The sequence below is a fragment of the Cucurbita moschata genome, unplaced genomic scaffold (assembly GCF_002738365.1).
Source record: "Cucurbita moschata cultivar Rifu unplaced genomic scaffold, Cmos_1.0 Cmo_Scf00002, whole genome shotgun sequence".
NCBI classification, from domain to species: domain Eukaryota; kingdom Viridiplantae; phylum Streptophyta; class Magnoliopsida; order Cucurbitales; family Cucurbitaceae; genus Cucurbita; species Cucurbita moschata.
Genome location: NW_019268518.1, coordinates 4,357,322 through 4,372,379, shown reverse-complemented (window position 1 = coordinate 4,372,379; position 15,058 = coordinate 4,357,322). Strand labels below are relative to the sequence as shown.

General features: G+C 39.6%; 2 protein-coding genes across 2 annotated transcripts in view; both read left to right on the top strand.

The window, feature by feature from the left end:
- The window catches only part of LOC111460594, a 12,803-nt gene extending 7,983 nt beyond the window's left edge, over positions 1-4,820 (top strand). Inside the window, exons 6-8 of the mRNA XM_023103795.1 lie at positions 1,425-2,364; positions 3,233-3,403; positions 3,492-4,820. Of these exons, the coding sequence (XP_022959563.1) occupies positions 1,425-2,364; positions 3,233-3,403; positions 3,492-4,663 (2,283 nt within the window). The 3' untranslated portion in view covers positions 4,664-4,820. The remainder of the gene's footprint in view (positions 1-1,424; positions 2,365-3,232; positions 3,404-3,491) is intronic.
- Positions 4,821-12,015: 7,195 nt separating this feature from the next.
- Positions 12,016-15,058, top strand: part of LOC111460588 — an 11,658-nt gene continuing 8,615 nt past the window's right edge. Inside the window, exons 1-3 of the mRNA XM_023103781.1 lie at positions 12,016-12,853; positions 13,931-14,101; positions 14,190-15,050. Coding sequence (XP_022959549.1) covers positions 12,016-12,853; positions 13,931-14,101; positions 14,190-15,050 — 1,870 coding nt within the window. The remainder of the gene's footprint in view (positions 12,854-13,930; positions 14,102-14,189; positions 15,051-15,058) is intronic.

Sequence of the window (15,058 nt, the reverse complement as noted above, 5' to 3'; positions counted from 1 at the left end):
TTTTTTTTTTTTTTTTTTTTTTTTTTTTTTTTTTTTTTTTTTTCTCATACTTAGTAAAGTTGCACTGCCACACTAACTAGCAACTGAGGCACTAATCTCATGGAACAGTATAGTATCACTTTCTAAACATAGCTATGCAACTGATCCCTCAATAATAGCCTTTGTCCTCACATTACCAACACCCAAACTCCCCTTTTCCCCTTTCTTCTTCCTCTTCATTTCTCTTCTCATCCATATCCCTTCCTATGCACCCCACTAGACTGTCCTTTAGGTCATCTTATCATAACGTGAACAACAATTTTTGGCACGAGTACATATCGTAAAATAGAAAAACGGTAAACATATCTCTAATCTATACCCTTCATCCAAAATAGTTTCTCCCTTATTATCATGCCTTAAACTTTTTTTTTTTTTTTTTTTTTTTTTTTTGAAACTAAAGCTATGTGATTCATATCGTGCCTCAAATTACTTTTAAAAAAAATATATTTTTAAAGTAAGATAGTGTAACATACATAAATTGACTTTAATGTCTTCATCAAGTAGGACCGATATAGTGTAACACAAATACATTGACTTTAATGTCTTCATCAAATAGGACTGAGAAAAGAAAAAAAAATGGTTTCTTTTATATATTATATATACACACTGCATTCTGCATCCGTGGTGACAACAATCTTGCATGGACCACCACGCTCATGTGTACCTAGATTTTTTTTCCTCTACAATATCGCAACTTCGCACATGCATAGGTGGTAGTGAGATTCTGGGCCAAAGACCATACTTTTCAACCCAACTCGATCTGAATGCCCTCTTGGCAAGATAAGCCATCAGTCAACATCAGCTGTACAATGGTTGGATCACAGTCAACTTCCCAATCCGCGCCTCCCTCAAGCCCTCATGCTCTTAGCCTATGGGTCATTGTAAACCATGCTAGAAAGATGAGTTTCCTACCACTCACTTTGCATATATACATGCAATTGAAGTTCCTCTATCTTTTATTTTTCAAATTTTTCATCTTTAAATCGGGTGGTTGAAGTTTAAATATTCTAAAAAAATATCTCATACTAAAACAGATGTTGTTTACGTATAAGTTCATGATCTTTCTCTTAATTACCAATAATTCTTAACCATGCTTGAACATAAGCCAAAATATAAAACATAAATTCAAAAATTGGAACTGACCCAACCAAATCAATAGGATTAATATAGGGTCTCAATTCCATTATGGTGAGAACAAGAAAAAGAACACACAGAGACCTCCACAAAACACATTGAAACCCTAAATAGGGTTACTTGGCACCATTTGTAGCCATTGTTTGTCTTCTATCTTTTTTACCTTTGAATTATTAAGCTTTAGTAATGTCTATTACTTACTTTTTACGAACGCACTTTTCCATCCATTACACGCCACACCACATGCGTAGTGGAATGCCCACACACCCACTTTCTGCGATGAACTCTTTAATATCTTTACAATTTATACACACCAACAACAGCCCTGTCCTCTCATGGTGATGAACATCAAACCCATCATGGCATTCATGGTGATGATGATGAAGATAGCCATATTATCAACAGCCTTGGCCGTGGCAGCGTCTCAAGCCTTACCCGGGTGCGACGAATGGTGTGGCAAGGTGCACATTCCATATCCATTCGGCATCAAAAAAGGGTGCTATCTCAATCAAAACTTCTCGATCACTTGCCACAAAACCGATCGCAACCGACCTCCAAAGGCGCTTTTAATGCATACCAATATTAGTGTTATGAATATATCTACTAACGGTGAGCTTCATGTGTTGCGGCCGATAGTACGAAATTGTTACAGCCACGGAGATAATTATTTAGATATGAACGACGCGGATATTTCTGTGCCGGACATGTTCCCACTTTCTCGTTCCAAAAATAAGTTCATTACCATCGGGTGCAATCATGTTGGGTTAATCTTGGGGGATGACCAAGGGACTAACGATGAAAGTTGGTGTATTTCGGTGTGTACGAGGAAAAGTAGTGTCGTTGATGGGTTGTGTTCTGGGAGTGGGTGCTGTCAGTTGGATATTCCAAAAGGGTTCACCAAATTGAGTTTGGCAGTGGGTGAGCTGTTCAATTACCCTGAAGTACGGAAATTCAGTCCCTGTGGATATGCTTTTATAATTGAAGCTGCGAGGTTCAAGTTTTTGTCAAGGTATATTGATAAGTTTGAAGAGGAGGAAGTTGAGGTTGTGCTTAGTTGGGGCATTAGAAATCAATTAAAATTTGAATGTGGATCAAACACCACAAGGAATAGTATCTTTAATGGAACTCAATATCGTTGCAAATGCTTGGATGGTTACGAGGGGAATCCATATCTCCCTCACGGATGCCAAGGTAAAGCCTTATTTATCTCTTATTTATCTCTTGGGGTAGGTGAGATCTTAAATCAGTTGGAAAGGAGAACGAAACATTCTTTATAAGGGCGTGGAAATCTCTCTCTAACATACGCGTTTTAAAACGGTGAGGCTGACAGCGATACATAACGAGCCAAAACGGACAATATCTGCTAGCGATGGGTTTGAGCTGGCTGTTACAAATGGTATCATAACTAGACATTAAACAATGTGCCAGCGAGGACAGTAGCCCCCACAGGGGCGGATTGTGAGATCCCACGTCGATTAGAGAGAGGAATGAAACATTCTTTATAAGGATCTGGAAACCTCTCCCTATCAAACGCGTTTTAAAATCGCCGTTAGTCTCATACGTAACGGACCAAAACGGACAATATCAGTGGACTTGGGCTGTTACAAATTGTATTAGCGTTAGACATCAGACAGTGTACCAGCGAGGACGCTGGCCTCCAAGGGGGTGGATTGTGAGATCCCACATCGGTTGGAGAGTGGAACAAAGCATTTCTTATAAGGTTGTAGAAACCTCTCTCCAGCACACACGTTTTAAAATCGTGAGACTAACGGCGATACGTCTAATGGGTCAAAACCGACAATATCAATAGGCTTGGGCTGTTACATATAGTATCAAAGCTAAACACCAAACGGAATGCCAGTAAAAAAGCTGGCCTCTAAGCAAGTGGATTACGAGATCTCACATCGGTTGTAGAGGGGAACAAAACATTCCCTATAAGGTTGTGGAAACCTCTCCGTAGCAAACGCGTCGTAATGAGCCAAAACAGACAATATCTGGTTAGGCAATTTATGAATGATTTTAAAATAAGTTTTATTAGGATTATTTGAACCCTTTTTAGATGTGGATGAATGCACGTATCCATGGCTGAATGACTGTGAGCACAAGAACAAGTGTTCTAACACCGAAGGAAACTATACCTGTCATTGTCCCAAGAACTTCCATGGAGATGGAAGAAAAGGCGGAAAAGGTTGCACCAAAAATTCCACCTCTTCCATTCCTATCATCATTGGTGAGTTTTTATATGTTCTTCATCCATGTTGTTCTTCACCCATGTTTTTCACTATAATATACTAAACAACAATACAAATAAAATGCAGGAATTGGGTTAGGCCTCGCAGTTCTACTAATTGCCACCACAACCATATACTTATGCTACAAAAAGTTGAAGTTCATCAAACAAAAACAGCGCTTTTTCCACAAAAACGGAGGCTTTGTGCTTCAACGACAGCTTTCTCAATGCAATTCACCTAAAGACATCGTAAGAATCTTCAGCCAAGAAGAGTTGGAGAAGGCCACCAACAACTACGCCAAAGACACCATTGCTGGCAAAGGTGGCTACGGTACCGTTTACAAAGGTGTCTTGGACGATGGACTCACCGTTGCAATCAAGAAATCAAAATTCATGGACGAATCCCAAACATCCCAATTCATCAATGAAGTCGTTGTTCTTTCCCAAATCAACCATCGAAACGTGGTCAAGCTCTTAGGGTGCTGTTTAGAGACCCAAGTCCCATTGTTGGTGTACGAGTTCGTCACCAACGGCACCCTCTTCGATCACATCCATGACACTACCAAACGCGTCCCTCTTTCTTGGGAAGCTCGCTTGAGAATCGCCTCGGAAACAGCCGGTGTCATTTCGTATTTGCATTCTTCGGCTTCTATTCCCATCATCCATAGAGATATCAAGACCACCAACGTACTTTTAGACGATAATTACACTGCAAAGGTGTCTGATTTTGGTGCTTCCAAGTTGGTTCCTAAGGATCACACTCAGCTAACCACGCTCGTGCAAGGGACTCTTGGGTACTTAGACCCTGAGTATTTATTGACGAGCGAGTTAACTGAGAAGAGTGATGTGTATAGCTTTGGAATTGTGCTTCTGGAACTTATAACGGGAAAGAAAGCGGTGAGGTTTGATGGGCCGGAAGAAGATCGAAATCTAGCCATGTATGTCCTTTGTGCAATGAAAGAAGACCGTTTTGAAGAAGTGGTGGATAAGGGAATGGTGAGTGAGGCCAACTTTGAGCAAATAAAAGAAGTGGCTAAGCTAGCGAAAGAGTGTGTGAGAATCAAAGGGGACGATAGGCCGGACATGAAGGAAGTGGCTATGGAGTTGGAGGCGCTGCGAGCGACGAAGGGTGAGCATTCATGGGCCAATGTTAGGTTATCCGCCGCACAAGAGTCGAGCCCATTTGTTGAGAGTGGAAGTATGGGCGCTGTGGATGATAGCATAAAGCTGGAATTGCCACATGTCGAACATGGTAGATGATCTTATCATAAATGTTTTTATTTATGCAGTTGAAGTAGTCACTTTTTCCTTTCTTAATTTAGAACTCGTGTCTTAATCTTGTTCAGCAATTTTCAGTAAAACAAAATAAAGCTGTAAATATCATGTGTGTTTGGTTGGAAAGAGGAGTGAAGTAATCCTTGTAAGAGTGATAATCTCTCTAGTACATGGATTTTAAAATTATGAGCTTGACAATGATTACGTAACAGGCCAATGCCGACAATATCTATTAGTGGTGAGTTGTGCTGTTACAAATGGTATTAGAGCTACTCATTAAATGGTGGAAGGCATTGGTTGGAGAAAGGTTAGATCCTTTTCATAGTAGACGAGTTTTAAAATTTTGAGGTTGACGGCGATATGTAACGGGCCAAAGTGAACAATATCTGAGCTTGAGCTGTTACTGTGATATCCCACATTAGTTGGGAAGGAGAACGAAACATCCTCTATAAGGGTGTTTTAATCTTTTCATAGTAGACGCGTTTTAAAGCATTAAAGGGAAGCACAAAAGGGAAAGTCCAAAATCTGCTAGCAATGGGTATGAGTTGTTACAGTTACAAATGGTATTTGAGCTAGACACCAGGCACTATGCTAGAGAGGACGTTGGACCCTCAAAGAAGGTGGATTGTGAGATCCCACTTTGGTTAGGGAGAGAAACCAATGGGAACGAAACATTTGTGGAAATCTCTCTCTAGTTGACGCGTTTTAAAACTGTGAGACTAACAACAATCCGTAACAGGTCAAAACAGACCATATCTAACAATAGTGGGATTGAGATATTTCAAATGGTGTTAGAGCTAGTTATCGAACAGTGCAAGACACTAGTCAGAGTAGGACTAGACCCTTTCCATGGTAGACATGTTTTTAAACCGTGAACCTGACGAGATACGTAATGGACCAAACAGACGATGTCTGAACTTGGACTAAACAACAAATTCAAATTTAAGTTCCATTTCTCCTCCCTAATGATCAACCAAAGCTTTCATTTGAGAGGGAACCAAATTCAAAAAACTTGGCGACAAGTAAAAGAAAAAAGAGAAGAGAGAGGAAAGAACATTAAACAAAATAAAGCTTCCACTTCTCCAACAACTTTCCCTTTATATGTTCAAACATTCATCCTTCCCATTTTGGTGCAATTTGAAGACAACCCACAAATCAAAATGGGATGTTGCATTAGCAAATGCAAACCCAAGACCATCAAACGACAACCTCGTTTTGATCTCAACAACCTTGTCCGACACAAGCTCGCTGTCATTCCTCAACCGCCTCCATTAACATCAGCAGCACCTCCTCCTCTCTCTCTTAATAACAAAATCTCTCCTTATCCTCCTTCCCCTTCTTCCATCTCTTCTTCAACTACAACAATCCCCTCTTTCTCACCTTCAACTTCACGTTCCCTAATTTTCTCCGATGACTACTTGGGGTCGTCTTATAAGCATAACTCTCCCCTCCTTCGCGTCAATTCCCTTAAACCTAACCCCTTTTCGTCGCCCATGAAGCCCGTTTCCCCGGTGATCCGCCATTTTCCACAGCAACCGTCTCCCCAAAGGATGTCGAGATCAAAAACCCTAAAGAGAGCCCGGCCTTCACCTCCGTCGCCGGTTCGGCAAAAGAGCTTGAGGAAGGAGGAAGACCTCCTTCGCCGTCGCCAAGTAGGCGGTCGAACGGAGAGAAATGCCGAGTGGCTCTGACTATCTTCACACAGCCGATCTTAAAAGTCTATCAGTATATTGAATCATGGGTTGATTTCTCAATCTCCCCTTCTCTTCATCTATTGTATTTTTTTTTTCTTAAAACTCATGTATGTTTGTTACTCGAAAATTGGGGAAAAAAAAACTTTATTTCTAAGTTTTAATTATTAAGTTTTTCTAAGCTCACGAAAGTATTATACCATTAGGATTTTTATGATTAGTGTTTTTACACATTTATTATAGAGAGTCTATACTCATAATATTCATATTCACGAGCAACCTTGATTGATTACAATCGAGATAGCTCTTTCAGCCTTAAATTTTATACTGAATAAATTTATTTTGTTTTTCTTGAATAATTGGAAATAAATAGGTAAATAAAAAAAACATTATTTCCCTCCAAAACCTAAAATTAAAAAGCATGAACCAAAGTAATTAACCTCTTTTAATGTAAGATCAGTAGAGCCACCAATTTCACACATAAAAATTGTTATTTGTTAAAATAATAATAATAAATAAATAAATAAATAATGTTTAAAAAAGTAGTCGAAATGGAATAGAAAACTAAAAGTAAATGTCGTACGTTGACTACCGACAATGACAAAATTCCCGCAATCACTGTCGTCAAACGGCAGCCGTCAACCATCTTTCACGTGGGATTGTCCGTATTCGATCCAAACCCATTTTTTCTTGGTTTCTTTATAAATAAATAAATAAATTTGTGCCCTGAATTCAAGGACGAAACAGGGGCCCATAATCAACGTGTCTTTGACGGTTGAACACTCTATTTATTTATTTATTTTAATTACAAATTTAAATTTATATTTATCTAGTCTAGTTGAATTTTAAAATTTAAGTTTATTTCATCAAGTTAAAAATGTCACCATTAGTCCCTATTGAGCTTGTTTGTTTGTATGTGTGCATGATATAGTATGTGTTAGCTTCAAGTGTTTGACTGTATGTTCTCTCTATAGAGCGTGTTTATGTACTAGGTCAAAACACATTTAGAAGACTAAGCACCGTAGGGTCATGAACAACAACCAAAGGATTTAGACTCTAGTGCTTCCAGACCAAGAAAGAATCGAGGAGTTAAAACAGAATAGCCTAGAGTTAGAAGCACATTACGTCACCTAGCCACTGTAAGACCCAATAGACCTCTTCAGCTCCCAAATATGACCAAGGCAAAGTTTAAATTATGATTTACATGCTTAGGTGATCAATAAGAAAACCTCCCTAGAAAAGCATGTACGAGAGAACATAGTTGAGATTAGGGCACTACAATTAGTACGGCTTACATGTTGACCCAAATCAGTATGTTTCCAGTAGACCTTGCACCCAAAGATTGTGAGCGATCAGAGGTTTAGACCTATGTGCATTCAAAAAATGGTTTGGCCCGAGGAGCTAACTTGGAATGTCCTAGAAATAAAAGATTAGATTTAAACTGCCTAGAAGCCCCTAAGAACCTCATAGGTCTCCACAACAACCAAGAACGACCAAGGTAGCTCATAAGGCTATAAAGTGTGAATAGTGTCATCAGGCTGTCCACTACATTTTTTGCTCCGGTACCATACTATTGAGACTCTACTCCGATTTCTATACTGTGGAGCTAGTCGTCCCCAGTTAAGGTAGCGCGACATGTGCCCAACCCAGTGGAAATGACCAGGGGTCACATGACCCCTGTGCTGTAAACTCATCCCTGAGCAGGGGACCACATAGGTTGACCTAGTAGTTGACCGACACATGTGAGATGGCTTCGGTACTAATCTAAAATAGTAATGACAATATGTATTTTTGTATTTATTTGATGTTGTGTTTGTGAATAATAATAAGAAGAATAAGAATAATAATAATAATAATAATAAAATTTGAAAATACGGAAATTTAAAATAAAATAAAATAAGAAACGAAAAACACGTCAAACAGCTGCGGTAATGGAGGAAAAGGGGGAATGGACGCGTGGGCTGTAAGTGTTGGGATGATGAAGGGTTTGCTAGTTGGTGTTGGAAGCAAGATAGGAGAGTTGATTTGGATTTAAAATGAAGAGCAGCGGAGAAACGACACCCAGAAAACAGAGGAGGAAAAAAAAAATTCTGAGATTTCGAGTTTGGTTTGCTTAAATTTGGTTGTCAATCGAGAGTGAGGAAAGAGAGATTGTTGCTGAGGAATCCTTTGAGGAAGGGGACACGACAATGAGCTGAATCGAACGATTATTCGAAGGTAACGCAAAACCCATATCACCGAACTTTTAAATTTCGATATCTTGGTCCATATTGCATAATAAATTATGAAATAGGACTTGTTAGAACCGTAATAAGGAGATCTATAAAGTTGTAGAAGATGTCGGAACGAAATCCGAGCTGTAGAGATGGAATATGGCTTTAGGACATAAGGGCATTAATAGCTAAGTTGAAAAATCGCAGGAAATCAAAGGAAGAAGAAGAAGAGCATGCGGTACACGCAAGGCGCGTGGGAGGCCGCGACCGTGCATGGACCAGGCGCGTGAGAAAAACCACCCCGAACTTGTGTTGGTCGGGCAGGGTGTGTGAAGCTATTTTGATTCCCGATTTGTCCCGTTTGACTCCTTTTGACCTGTCCTATCAAAATTGGTCTATACTTATCTTGAAAATGGTGAAAAATAGGTCTAATTGGAAGGAACTTGGTTGAAATAACCTATTAAACGTACATCCAAGGAAAAAAGGGATTCAAAACCAAGTAAGTAGCATAACGATCTTTGAACTAGTTCTTAACTTGTTTTACAACATGTGAGTATGTTGTTTACCTGATTAAGAACTTAGTATGTTAATATGTGATGTGATGTTATTGATTGTCTAGTTGTGTATTGTGACTGCTTGCCTGTGATGTAAGCATGTTATAAATGATTACTAAAATGTTCTATGTGTCAAACATTATAAACGTATGAAAGCATGCATCAGATGTGAGTATGCTAAGCATGTTAATGGAAATGTTATGACTTTAAGATATGCTGATAGATTGTTGAGTCATGGCTTATTTATATGAGTATGATAGTCTACTAATTCTCGCGGAGTTTCTGACCAACGCACTATGTGCTAAGTCAGAGAGAATGAGTACTCCTGACCCTTGGTATATGAGATATACAGGCCGCCAGAGAAACTAGTAGACGGGCCGTATTTGACCGAGAGCGAGTCTTACATACGAGTCCGAAAATTCTAGAAAAGCATATTAAAAAAGAGTCATTAACCTAAACAACTGGAAAGATTAGTTATGAACTCATGAAAGATAAGTTAGCTACTTGGTAATTTAATTACTCATCCAAATTATTATAATTTTTCTTTCCAAATTTAGATGATGCAGGCCAATCGAGGACGATACCAGCGGGCTAGAGACTATTGGGAATCCATGTCTGGGTCTGTTTATGTAATTATGTTTTCGTTGTTTAAGATTTATGTTGGTTAATAATGTTTTAAACAGAACCGGTTTTAAATATTTTACTTATGAAATGTTTGAAAAATTTATGTTTGGCAGATCGAGTTTGTTATCAATGTCGATGATAACTCCTGTTAATCGTATTGTTGATGAGCGGGTGTTACAGCTTCCCCCAAACTTTGGCGACTTTATGGTCCCGTGGGAGAGTTCGTCAGCTAACTCCATGGATGATGTTCAAATTCAGATCCAGACATACTGTCTCAAGGTCGCACCTCAACTTAGAACACTGGTCATTCACTACATAGAAACAAGGCAAGCCACCTAAGTCATAGAAAAGAAAGATTGGAAAACTGGTACAGACCATTAGGGGTACATTTCAGTTCAAAGACCCGCTTGGAACGTGGGGGTATACTCAATTGCTATTGGAATCTAGGACGAAACTTCCTAGAGCCCAAAGTAAAGCATATAGATATTTAGAGCCCAAAGTAAAGCATATAGATATTTACTAGGTTAAAGATGTAATGAGAGCCTACAAATAGGTTATATAGGGAGTACTTTTATACTCTCTCCTCTCCCCTTTCTTTTTCAAGTATTCGCATGCTATCGATCAAGGTGGAGGAGCGTTCGAGACCTGTGCAGTCACAGAAGATACAGTTGCACTGCCACACTAATGAGCAACTGATATCTTGAATTGAGGCACGACCTCTTCATATCTCATAGAATATCATATCTCATAGAATAGCATAGTATCACTTTCTAAACATAGCTATGCAACTTCATCCCTCATGATAGCCTTTGTCCTCACATTACCAACACCAAACTCCCCTTTTCCCCTTTTTTTTCCTCTTCATTTCTCTTCTCATCCATATCCTTTCCTCTCCACCCACGAGATTTTTCCTTCAAGTCATCTCGTCATAACGTGATCAACAATTTTTCACACGAATATATATCGTAAGATAGAAAAACGGTAAACATATCTCTAATCTATATCCTTCATCCAGTATAGTTTCTTCCTCATTATCATGCCTCAAACTTTTTTTCCTTTGGTAGAAACTAAAGCTATGTGATTCACATCGTGACTCAAATTTCTTTAAACAAAAACATTTTTAAAGTAAGGTAGGTAGCCCACATAAATTGACTTTAATGTCTTCATCGAGAAAAGAAAAAAAAGGTTTCTTTTATATATATATAGATACACATACACACACACTCAATGTATTCGTGGTGACAGCAATGTATTCGTGGTGACAGCAATCTCGCACGGACCACCAAGCTCATGTGTCCCCAAATTTTTTCCCTCTAAAGTTTCGTAACTTCGCACATGCATAGGTGATAGTGAGATCCTCAATGCCCTCTTGGCAAGATAAACCATAGTCAGGTGTACAATGGTTGGATCACAGTCAACTTCCCAATCCGTGTATCCCTCATGCTCTCAGCCTATAGGTCATTTTAAACCATGCCAGAAAGATGACTTTTGCCGCTCACTTTGCATATATATATATATACATACATGCAATTGAAGTTTCTTTATCTTTTGTTTTTCAAACTTTTCATCTTTAAATCGGGTGGTTGAGGCTTAAATGTTCTAAAAAATATCTCATACTAAGAGAGATGATGTTTTTTTACGTATAAGTTCATGATCTTTCTCTTAATTACCAATAATTCTTAACCATGCTGGAAAAAACTTATAATATAAGCCAAAATATAAAACAAAAATTCAAAAATTCGAATTGACCCAACCAAATCAATAGGATTAATATAGTCTCAATTCCATTCCATTATAGTGAGAACAAGAAAAAGAACACATACAGACCCCCACAAAACACATTGAAAGATTCAAACAATGAAAAACATCGTTTTCTCAAGTTTCACAACACAGAATTTATCCGACAAGAAAAAGAGACTCATCAAGAAAGAAAAAAAAAAAAGATGAAAAAAGAAAACAAAGGGATCCACAGCCATTATTACGAAAACCACATTGAAACCCCAAATAGGGTTACTTGGCACCATTTGTAGCCATTGTTTGTCTTTCTATCTTTTTTACTTTTGAATTATCAAGCTTTAGTACACACTAGTACTTACTTTTTACGACACCCTTTTCCATGCATTACACGCCACACCACATGCTTAGTGGAATGTCCACACACCCACTTTCTGCAATGAACTCTTTCACATCTTTACAATTTATACACACCAACAACACCCATTTGTCCTCTCATGGTGATGAAGATGAAACCCATCATGGCATTCTTGGTGATGATGAACATAGCCATATTTTCAGCACCCTTGGCCGTGGCAGCATCTCAGGCCTTACCCGGGTGTGAAGAACAGTGTGGCGACGTGCACATTCCATATCCATTCGGCATCAAAGAAAGGTGCTATCTCAATCAAAATTTCTCGATTACTTGCCACAAAACCGATCGCAACCGACCTCCAAAGGCAGAGGCGTTTCTAATGCATACCAATATTAGGGTTATGAATATATCTACTAATGGTGAGCTTCACGTGTTGCGGCCGATAGTGCGAAATTGTTACAGCTACGGAGATAATTATTTAGATATGAACGAAACGGATCTTTCTGTGCCGACCATGTACCCACTTTCTCGTTCCAAAAATAAGTTCATTACCATTGGGTGCAATCATGTTGGGTTAATCTTGGGGGATGACCAAGGGACTAACGTTGAAAGTGGGTGTATTTCGGTGTGTACGAGGAGAAGTAGTGTCGTTGATGGGTTGTGTTCTGGGAGTGGGTGCTGTCAGTTGGATATTCCAAAAGGGTTAACCAAATTGAGTTTGGCGGTGGGTGAGTTGTTGAATTACACTGAAATACGGAAATTCAGTCCCTGTGGGTATGCTTTTATAATTGAAGCTAGGAGGTTTCAGTTTTTGTCAAGTTATATTGATAAGTTTGAAGAGAAGGAAGTTGAGGCTGTGCTTAGTTGGGGCATTAGAAAAGCATTAAAACTTGATTGTGGACTAAACGCCAGAAGGAATAATAGTATCTTTAATGGAACTCATTATCGTTGCCACTGCTTGGATGGTTACGAGGGGAATCCATATCTCCATCACGGATGCCAAGGTAAAGCCTTATTTATCTTTCGAGTTATGTGAGATATTACATTGGTTGGAGAGAAGAAAGAAGCATTCCTTACAAAGGTGTGAAAATCTTTCTCTAGTTAACGCGTTTTAAAACTGAGAGGCTGACAACGATACGTAACGGGCTAAAACGGACAATATCGATGGGCTTGAGCTATTACAAATGGTATCAGAACTATACACTAGACGGTGTGCCAGCGAGAACGCTGGCCCCCAAGGCGGTAGATTATGAGATCTCACATCGGTTGGAGAGGGGAACGAAACATTTCTTGTAAGGGCGTGGAAACCTCTCCCTAGCATACGTGTTTTAAAACCGTGAGGCTGACTGCGATATGTAACGGGTCAAAATGGACAATATCTACTAGCGGTGGGCTTAGGTTGACTGTTGCAAATAGTATTAGAGCTAGACACTGAACGGTGTGCCAGCGAGGACGCTGGCCCCCACGGGGGCGGACTATGAAATCCTACATCGATTGGAGAGGGGAATGAAGCATTCTTTATAAGAGTGTGGAAACCTCTCCCTAGCAAACGCTTGTTAAAACCATTAGGCTGACAGCTATACGTAACGGACCAAAACGGACAATATCAGTGGACTTGGGCGGTTACAAATTGTATTAGCATTAGACATCAGACAGTGTACCAGCGAGGACGCTGGCCCCCAAGGGGGTGGATTGTGAGATTCCACATCGGTTGGAGAGTGGAACAAAACATTTCTTATAAGGTTGTAGAAACCTCTCTCCAGCACACACGTTTTAAAACCGTGAGACTAACGGCGATACGTCTAATGGGTCAAAACCGACAATATCAATAGGCTTGGGCTGTTACATATAGTATCAAAGCTAAACACCAAACGGAATGCCAATAAAAAAGCTAGCCTCTAAGCAAGTGGATTACGAGATCCCACATCGGTTGTAGAGGGGAACAAAACATTCCCTATAAGGTTGTGGAAACCTCTCCGTAGCAAACTCGTCGTAATGAGCCAAAACAGACAATATCTGGTTAGGCAATTTATGGATGATTTTAAAATAAGTTTTATTAGGATTATTTGAACCCTTTTTAGATGTGGATGAATGCACGTATCCATGGCTGAATGACTGTGAGCACAAGAACAAGTGTTCTAACACCGAAGGAAACTATACCTGTCATTGTCCCAAGAACTTCCATGGAGATGGAAGAAAAGGCGGAAAAGGTTGCACCAAAAATTCCACCTCTTCCATTCCTATCATCATTGGTGAGTTTTTATATGTTCTTCATCCATGTTGTTCTTCACCCATGTTTTTCACTATAATATACTAAACAACAATACAAATAAAATGCAGGAATTGGGTTAGGCCTCGCAGTTCTACTAATTGCCACCACAACCATATACTTATGCTACAAAAAGTTGAAGTTCATCAAACAAAAACAGCGCTTTTTCCACAAAAACGGAGGCTTTGTGCTTCAACGACAGCTTTCTCAATGCAATTCACCTAAAGACATCGTAAGAATCTTCAGCCAAGAAGAGTTGGAGAAGGCCACCAACAACTACGCCAAAGACACCATTGCTGGCAAAGGTGGCTACGGTACCGTTTACAAAGGTGTCTTGGACGATGGACTCACCGTTGCAATCAAGAAATCAAAATTCATGGACGAATCCCAAACATCCCAATTCATCAATGAAGTCGTTGTTCTTTCCCAAATCAACCATCGAAACGTGGTCAAGCTCTTAGGGTGCTGTTTAGAGACCCAAGTCCCATTGTTGGTGTACGAGTTCGTCACCAACGGCACCCTCTTCGATCATATCCATGACACTACCAAACACGTCCCTCTTTCTTGGGAAGCTCGGTTGAGAATCGCTTCGGAAACAGCTGGTGTCATTTCGTATTTGCATTCTTCAGCTTCTATTCCCATCATCCATAGAGATATCAAGACCACCAACGTACTTTTAGACGATAATTACACTGCAAAGGTTTCTGATTTTGGTGCTTCCAAGTTGGTTCCTAAGGATCACACTCAGCTAACCACGCTCGTGCAAGGGACTCTTGGGTACTTAGACCCTGAGTATTTATTGACGAGCGAGTTAACTGAGAAGAGTGATGTGTATAGCTTTGGAATTGTGCTTCTGGAACTTATAACGGGAAAGAAAGCGGTGAGGTTTGATGGGCCGGAAGAAGATCGAAACCTAGCCATGTATGTCCTTTGTGCAATA